The 9,207-nt window shown below is 40.5% G+C and overlaps 1 protein-coding gene across 2 annotated transcripts in view; it reads left to right on the top strand.

The window, feature by feature from the left end:
- Positions 1-297: 297 nt before the first annotated feature.
- The window catches only part of ADK (adenosine kinase), a 532,082-nt gene continuing 523,172 nt past the window's right edge, over positions 298-9,207 (top strand). For both annotated transcript variants that reach the window (XM_030334273.1, XM_030334274.1), the window contains exon 1: positions 298-394. In XM_030334273.1, the coding sequence (XP_030190133.1) occupies positions 330-394 (65 nt within the window). In that variant the 5' untranslated portion in view covers positions 298-329. The remainder of the gene's footprint in view (positions 395-9,207) is intronic.

Genomic DNA, 9,207 nt, shown 5'->3' with positions numbered 1-9,207 from the left:
ACAGTATTGAGAAGATTAAATAAGAAGAAAGACGTTGAATGAGAAGAAGGACGTCTCTTGAGGTTTAGGATCTAAATCTTCTAGATCACCCAGAACCTAGAAGAAAGTGGGTTTCACACCATGTGGACTCAGGCGCTCGTACGCAGCCTAACTCAGTCTGGGGTCCCCATACAGCCGGGGGGGCGGGACCAGAAGGGGGCTGAGCCAATGGCTGTGGAAGGAAGAGACACCAAGTGGAAAGAGTCAGGAGAGGCGGGGTTCGGGGAGAAAGGGGCGGGGATGAGATAAGGGAGGTGGGGCCAGAGAGCAGAAGGGGTGGGAGTTCGAAGATGGCTGCGACCGAGGAGGAGCCGAAGCCCAAAAAGCTGAAGGTGGAGGCGCCGCGAGCGCTGAGGTGAGCGCTCCTCGACATAGGGTGGAGGGTGACGGCGTCTGCAACTACCCGGGGCCCACGTAGGGTTTCACGGCCCTGGAGCCGAATGGTGTCCTCGCTGTCGGCTTGGGGCCAAAGCTCACGATCGGCAGTTTACGGAGCTGCCCGCCAGGCTGCGACCCTTTGCCCCGCGCCCGCCCAGTTTGGCCGAGTCGCCGCCTGCTCGCTCCGGCTGCTCTTGGCCAATCACGACACTGGCCGGGGAGAACCTATCTGGCGAGGTGCACGCTGCGGGCGCCACGTGGGAGCTCCCCCCGGCTGGGCTAGTGGGACTTTGGATGACCTGACTCGTGCAGAGCAGAGTCCAAACCTGCCACCTCCTATTTTCTGGGGGATAACGAGGAGGAGGTCCAGCGACTGCTCTACCCTTGGGCAAAGACAGAATTCTTAGGGATTTTTAGTAGTGTCGCGGAAGGGCGCCTTGACCTTTCTTTTTTGTACGCACTCTGAAAGTTGACATCTTTGAAGACCTTTTGCAGGCTTGGCGGGACGGTTTTGGGCTGAATAGATAGGAAATACTGATTTTTCTTTTTACTTTTTGGCAGCAGTGGAGATAATTTTGCCCCAACACCTGCCTCACATGATGTTGTAATTTACTTATAAAATGTTGTTTGTTAAAGTATTCCTTCCTGATAAGTATAAAGTGTAACATGCACAGTCCTTGATGATTTTGAAATGTTTGTTGTAAGGCATTGATTTTTATATGTAAGTATAGACAAATTGTTTTAAAACTATTGGGATATTCCTTGATTATACAAGACAAGTCTCATTTTTTCCAAAATCATCCTTCACCTCCAAAAGAATGAAGCATTTGTAAATGAAAGGAGAAGGTCAGTTAGAGGCCTGATGCTGTTTTCAAGCTGTTTTGGATGGATGGTGGCCGTATCTCTGCCAGTGCTTTAAAAAAAAATTTTTTTTTTAATGTTTATTTTTGAGACAGAGAGAGACAGAATGCGAGCAGGGGAGGGGCAGAGAGAGGGAGACACAGAATCTGAAACAGGCTCCAGGCTCTGAGCTGTCAGCCCAGAGCCGGACACCGCGGGGCTCGAACCCAAGAACAGCGAGATCATGACCTGAGTGGAAGTCTGATGCTTAACCCAGTGAGCTACCCAGGCATCCTTCTGCCAGTGCTTTTAATGTATTCCTACTACCCTCAAAGGATTAGTTTGCAAAGAAATAAACTTATTTTTTCTTTTGACAACTCAGAATGTTCTCAATTTTAAAATAAATGTTTATTTATTTTGAGAGAGAGAGAGTGAGAGACAATCCCCTGAGTGATCCCACTAACAGTGAGATCATGATCTGAGTGGAAAGCAAGAGTCGGATCCCAACTTACTAAGTTACCCAGGCGCCCCAGGATGTTCTCTTTTTATGTTAAGCTTTCAATCCATAGATTGAAAAAAGCATCGGCTTTTTGAATCAGACCTACCTGGGTTCAAGGGCATGTGCTTTCCCTACTCTGTCCATTACTAGAGTATTTTTTTAAAAGGTACCTCCTTCACAAAGTTTCCTCTACCAAATTGGAAGACAGATGCAACTTTTCCTTTCTATCCTACTAAACATATGGTCCTTAGATTTTTCGCTTATGCTGACACATTTTCAAGGCATTTGCCTATTTTGCAGGTGAGGAGATTGAAGCCCAAATGAAATAATTAGTTAAGGAACTGAAATATGAATCCAGAGCATCTGGATGCAAGTCCATTGTTTGATTCCATTGTCAGCTTTTTTTTAAATTAATTTTTTAAAATATTTGAGAGAGAGAGAGAGAGCAAGAGTGAGTGGGGCAGGGGCAGAGAGAGAGGGAGTCACAGAATCTGAAGCAGGCTTCACGCTCTGAGCTGTCAGCACAGAGCTGATGTGGGGCTCGAACTTATAAACAGTGAGATCATGACCTGAGCCAAAGTCAGATGCTTAACAGACTGAACCACCCACGCGCCCCCAGTGTCAACTTTTATATAGCCACCCAAGAAACACTACTCTCTGCTATGCAGCCTTAAAAACAATGATAAATTGGGGCACCTGGGTGGCTCGGTCGGTTGAGTGGCCGACTTCAGCCAGGTCACGATCTCGCGGTCCGTGAGTTCGAGCCCCGCGTCGGGCTCTGGGCTGATGGCTCAGATGGCTCAGAGCCTGGAGCCTGTTTCCGATTCTGTGTCTCCCTCTCTCTCTGCCCCTCCCCCGTTCATGCTCTGTCTCTCTCTGTCTCAAAAAACATAAATAAACATTAAAAAATTAAAAAAAAAAACAAACAATGATAAATAATAATATTTAACATTTGGTATGTATGTATCAGGCACTGTTTCAGTAGTTTACCTGTTTTAAGTCATTCAATCCCACAACAACCTTACAGGGTAGATACTATAATTCCTTTTCTAAGGAAGAAACAGGCATAGAGAAATTAAGTAAATTGATCAAGGTCACCTATCTAATAAGAGTTGGGGTTGGGATTTTAATCCAGGTAGTCTGATTCCAGGCTTGTCCTCTTAATTACCATGCTGTATACTTATAACTTCAAGCAATTATCCAAAAACCCTTGAGAACTGTTAACTCAGTTTTTGTTTCTCTATTTTTGCTTATTTTTTTTGTTAATGTACATAACTTTTTATATTGTTGCAATATATAGGTGTCTCATACTTAATTTTTTTTTTTAATTTTTAAAAAAAAATTTTACATGCAAGTTAGTTAGCATATAGTCCAATAATGATTTCAGGAGTAGAATCCAGTGATTCATCCCCTACATATAACACCCAGTCCTCAACCCCACAAGTATCTTCCTTAATGCCCCTTGCCCACTTAGCCCATCCCCCCCATCCTACTTAATTCTTAAATATATTGAATGTATCTTATATGTCGTTGTGTTTATTTAAAACTTGTGAAAGTACTTGGGCTCCTAGCTGGCTTAGTTGGTACAGCATGTGACTCTTGATCTCAGCGTCATGAGTACAAACCCCATGTTGGGCATAGTGCTTACTTTAAAAAACAAACAAACAAAAAAACCCACCCCAAATTGTACAAGTCCTTAGGCAACTAAAAACTCACTTTATATAATAACCTATTTAGTGCCACTTGTAGACATGAAGTTAAAAGATTAGACACTTGAGTACTTGGACAAATCTCTTAATTTTGTGTGAAGACCTTTGGGGATTGGCTATTCCTACTTATATTAATTTGGTTTTAAGGGTTGCAGTGTGATAATGCACTGATTGGTTGGATTGCATGCATTATCTATGATGACTGGTTTGACAGTTAAGAGGCTAGCTACCCGTTTTGGTTAATTTTTCAGGAGAGTGGCTTATAAAGCCTAAGCACAATTTAATGTGTGGAATTAGACAGTGAGGAACAAATGAATGTATGATATATGTTTGTAGGTGTCAGGTAGAAGAGTTAGAACTTTGAGAATTTCAGTTAGCTCTGGGGTAGTAGTTCTCAACCAGGGGAAATTTTGCCTCTTAGGGACATTTGGCAATGTCTGGAAACATTTTTGGTACGGAGTGCTACTGACACCTAGTTAAGTAGAGTTCAAGGATGCTGCTAAACATCCTACAATGTACATGAAGCCCCCAACAACAAAAAAGAATTATCTAGATAACATTAACAATAGTGTTGAGACTGAAAAGACTACTCTAAGGGAGAGTATTTGACAAGTCTAGCCTCCCTTTTTCAAATATCCATTATTTTTCTAGGTTGGATTGCTTGTCAGGTTGTAGCAGTTACTAAAGCTGCAGAGAAATAAGCAGGCTTTAGCATGTTTTCACGTGGGGTTGGGGAACAGAAGGGAATATTGAGTGCCAGATATTATACTAGGTGTTTTATATATGCTATCTCCTTTAATCTTCCCAGCAGCCTGTGAGGTAGGTAATACTCCTTGTGTCACCGATGAGGTATTTGGGGCTGAAGGAAGTTGAGAACCATTTTTGGGAACTGATCCCTAGTTGAATATATTCCACGATGAATACCTATATTTAGGACCACTCATTTTCTTTTCTCTCCTTTGGAAATCTCATCCAAGTTCATTTCTTTAGTGGTCATCTCTAAGAGGATCCTGTTCTTTTGAAAGCTTATTGAACATGTGCCAAGTCTGTTTTTTTCCAATCAGTCTTTAAGTGGCTGCTATTTTAGGAATGGTACTAAATATTAGGTGCTAATATGTAGAGAGGTAAGACCCAGGCCCCATCCTCCTGGTGGGAAATGAGTAAGGGTTGGGAAAATGATACCTGAGCATTCTGAAATATGACAAGGAGTTAACCAGGTATGAAGTAGGGTGTTTGGCTTTATAGGAAGGTTTGTTTGGAGGTAGAGATGGGAGAGAGCTGCCTCTGTAGGGGAACTACAGATGGTTTGGTCTGACTGGAGCAGAAGGTAGAGGGTATCCATACTTTGTACTGGACATGTACTGGATCATATTGCTATTGCTAAGTCCTTAAGTTGTCAGACCCTAATTTGAACTGTCTGCTGAATATCTCCTTCTGAGTGTCTTGCTGGCTCTTCAAAGTCATGTATATCAAGCTAAATCTGTCTCTTGTCCTAAATGTGCACCTTCTTACATGGCTCCTACATCTGTTAATGGCATCACTAATTCTTTCTCCACAGTTTGGAACCTAGGTATTTGCTTCATTTTCCATCCACATATGATTATCAAAGTTGATCTTTCTTCTTCAGTAATGTCTTATAAACACCTTTCCTTTTCCATTCCTGCTGCCACAACTCAAGTGTAGACTTTATCTTGCTTACATTTGTTGGCTTCCTAACTAGTCTCTCCACCTCCAGTGTCAAGTTCTTCCTAATCTTCTTGAGACATAGCTGTACTTATTCATCATAGCAAATATTTGTAATTTCTGAAGTTGATGTTAGGAAGGGTTGAATCCTAAGAACCAACATCATAACTTACTGACATTAGCAATTAAAGATTGTTCCAGGTCATGACTTTTAGTAACATTAAAAAGAAAACAAACTGCAATTCTCCAATCAGCAAATATTGAGCTTTTCTCAAATTATTGCTTCCTAACCATTTCACTTCCATGGATTCCTTTTATTCTTTCCCTCTGTGTCCTGCCTTACTAAGGACCCTGTGTTTTAAAAATTGGATAGTAAATATAGGGAGAAAAGGCTAAGTATCTTAGGTGACCAAGTAATAGTTTTAGTAACCCTTCTTCTAAAACACATTTTTTTCTCTTTCAGAAAATTCTCTGGAAGATTAGTTTTACAAACTGAGCACACTGTTCTAGGAGCGTTCTGTTGTGAGGATTAAATGAGGAAAATATATGCAGACTGGCAAAGAGAAAGGGTGATTTGTACGTCCTTAGTGTGTTGCACAGTGCCTAGTCCTTAGGAGTGATTCAGTTAATGTTTGTTGAATGAATTATTAGCACAGTATAGAGTGGCACTGATAACCTTCACTTTTTTAGACTTTATATTTTTTTATTTTATTTTTTTATTAAATTTTTTTTTTTTCAACGTTTTTATTTATTTTTGGGACAGAGAGAGACAGAGCATGAACGGGGGAGGGGCAGAGAGAGAGGGAGACACAGAATCGAAACAGGCTCCAGGCTCCGAGCCATCCGCCCAGAGCCTGACGCGGGGCTCGAACTCACGGACCGCGAGATCGTGACCTGGCTGAAGTCGGACGCTTAACCGACTGCGCCACCCAGGCGCCCCTAGACTTTATATTTTTAATGATGCAGCCTAAAATTGAAGATGGCTCTTTTTTGGATTATACTGCATGCTGTTCACTTATATTCACAAGTGTAATCCTTTATGATTAAGGCTTTGGGCTATGAAGGAAAATGGAAAACAAAAGTCTTCTGAGGTACTTTGTATGAATGTCCTAATAGGGTGCTTTCCTGGGCATTATATACTAGGACAGAGTGAGGGAGGTGGAGAGAGAGCAGGGGCAAGCCTGCATGGATGGTCCTGGGTGTCTAGGGGCACATGGGAAATGCTTAGAGCTCAGGGAAAGTGGGAAGGGCTCTATGAAAAAAGATAGGCATTGAAAACCGTGTTTCTGATTTTAGGTATAGGCCTAGACTGAATAACACTAAATAATATATAAGGCTGATATACTACTTTCTACCTGGAATACAGCTCCACTTCCCTTCCGTCACTTAAGATGCTGCCTGTGTGCAAAATGTTCACAGTTAGGTGGAATGAGAGAGGGAGAGAGAGAAAGAGAAAGAGAGAATCAGAATTATAAAGAGCATTTTGATCAGGATGGAAGGCAGTATAGTGATTAAGAGCGTGGTCTCTGGTATCTGATATCTGGTTTGACTCTTGGTCCTTATTAGCTGGTGATCTTGGAACAGTTGCTAACTGGCCTTGTGCCTGTTTTCTCACCTATAAAATGGGTATAATAATAGTACCTACTTCAAAACATTGTTAAGAGGATTATATGAGAAAATAAATATAAAATTTGCAGTCCATAAGTATACAATAAATGTTAGCTGTTATGGTATTGTTTATCCTACTGTTGACTCTCTGCTCCAAATGCAGCAATTACAAATTTAAAAAGAAAACAGATACAGCTATATTCAAGAGCAAGATAAACATATGCAGGGACTAAAACGGGAAGGAAGTATGCAATTAGACTCTGGGTTCATGAGCTGGTGGAAATAACTGTGTAGGGGAAGAGGTGTCATAAAGTGGATGAAACTGGGAGCTGGGCTGGGCCTGGATGAAAAGAAGGCTGAGTGCCTTTACTCCTGGCTGTTGCTTTAAAAAGCTGTGCACCTGAAGTGGTGGCACAGAGACGGCTGAGCTGCCAGATGGCTCAGAATTGGGAATTGTAATTTCCCCACTATCAAAAACATGTTATGAATCAAAAAATAAATAGCTATTTAAAAGAATAAATGGAGTTATTGAAATTAAAACAAAAAATAGGTTGATCAAACTCTAGACCAAACATATTTGAAGGGAAAATTAGTGAATTGGAAGATAGTACTGAGTAATTCACTCAGATGTAAAATAGAGAAATAAAAAGGAATTAAGAGATACAAATATCAATTGAGAGGCAACAACTTAACATCTAACTGGGTTTTCCAGAAAGAGGAAATAGTGTGAATGGTGGAGAAGATATATTAGAAGAAATGATGGCTGACAATTTTCCAGACTTTAGGACCAGCATCCTCAGGTTGAAAGGGTATTCCAGGTCCATAGTAAGATAAAAACAAAAATCCGCACTAAAATTATGGAGATTTGATCCTAATTATTAATGTGTATAGAAAGAATCAGACAATTTAGACAACATCCCCAATTTTTTTTAATGTTCATTTATTTTTGAGAGTGAGAGAGACAGAGCACGAGTGGGGAAGGGCCAGAGAGAGAGGGAGACACAGAATTGGAAGCAGGCTCCAGGCTCAGAGCTGTCAGCACAGAGCCCGAAATGGGGTTTGAACTCATGAACTGCAAGATCATGACCTGAGCTGAAGTTGGACACTCAACCAAACTGAGTCACCCAGGCACCCCAACAACATCCAAAATTTAATAGCCGTTATCTCTGTGGAAACATTGTGGGTTATTTTTGTGTATTTATTTATTTTTTTTGTATTTTCCAACTTTTTTACACTGCATGTGTATGTTAGGACTCTGGATTTTAAGCTGGAGAAACTTGATGTGCACTGAATACATATTTTGGGTGGGGGCTAAGTAGCTAGATATCCCCATTACAGAATGGAACTCTGAGATACTAAGTAAATCTGAAACTTTATAAAATAAGTAGTATAATGGTTTTATTACAGGTTGTAATCTTTTTGTCTATATTTCTGAAATCCCAAAAGCTCTGAAAACTGGAAGTTTTAACTTTTTTAAAAAAGTTAATTTTTTTAAAAGTTAATTTGGCAGCAAAACTTGATATGAGGCTCTCTGTAATATTTATCTGCCTTATACAACTGTATATGTTTTGTTGTAGAAATATTAAGTTTGTTAATGACATGCTTGATGAAACTGTGGGTGGTTTACAAAGTACATAGTACATACAGTATATTATCTTCCTAAAAGCCATAAAATTCGGAATCTCATAAAATTGTGGCCCCAAAACATATCTTGCCCAAAAAATTCAACAAAAGGATTGTGGACCTTTATTAAAATTTTAAATTGCTTTTAAAACTTTGCTATTGTGCAGAAACATGAATTTCTTATCAGTTGCTGCATTTTTCCTGAGGTTCCCATTCAACACATCTATGATTTTAAGTATTTCAAAGATCTCTTCTGTTTAGCCCTACCATAATACTGGTCACGTATGTCATGGGGCGCCTGGGTGGCTCAGTCGGTTGAGCGTCCGACTCTGGCTCAGGTCATGATCTTGCAGTTCGTGAGTTGGAGCCCGGCGTCGAGCTCTGTGCTGACTGCTCAGAGCCTGGAGCCTGCTTCGGATTCTGTGTCTCCCTCTCTCTCTGCCCCTTCCCTGCTCATGCTCTGTCTCTCTCTGTCTCTCAAAAATGAATAAACGTTAAAAAAAAAAATACTGGTCATGTCGTTAAGTTATTAGTCTTTTCTTCCTGTAAAATACTGACTGACTAAAGTAAAGATTTTTCTTCAACTTTTGGGTCTCAAGATTTAGAAGGCTTATTTCACTGAAGTGGTCTTTACAAACTGAAGTTTCACATGCCACTTGAAAAGATACTTTTTGAATATTTTCCAAAGCAGATTTAAAGTTGTTACTTTTGCTTACATGTTTTATTTCTGATGTTTTTTGCTTGAATTGTTTGTACTTGTGGCCTCCTATGATTTGTGTTCATTTAGGAAGCAATGTAATTAGCTTTCAGCATAAGAACATCTGAACA

This window comes from Lynx canadensis, chromosome D2 (assembly GCF_007474595.2).
Source record: "Lynx canadensis isolate LIC74 chromosome D2, mLynCan4.pri.v2, whole genome shotgun sequence".
In the NCBI taxonomy this organism is placed as follows: domain Eukaryota; kingdom Metazoa; phylum Chordata; class Mammalia; order Carnivora; family Felidae; genus Lynx; species Lynx canadensis.
This window is presented reverse-complemented; position numbering and strand designations above follow the sequence as displayed.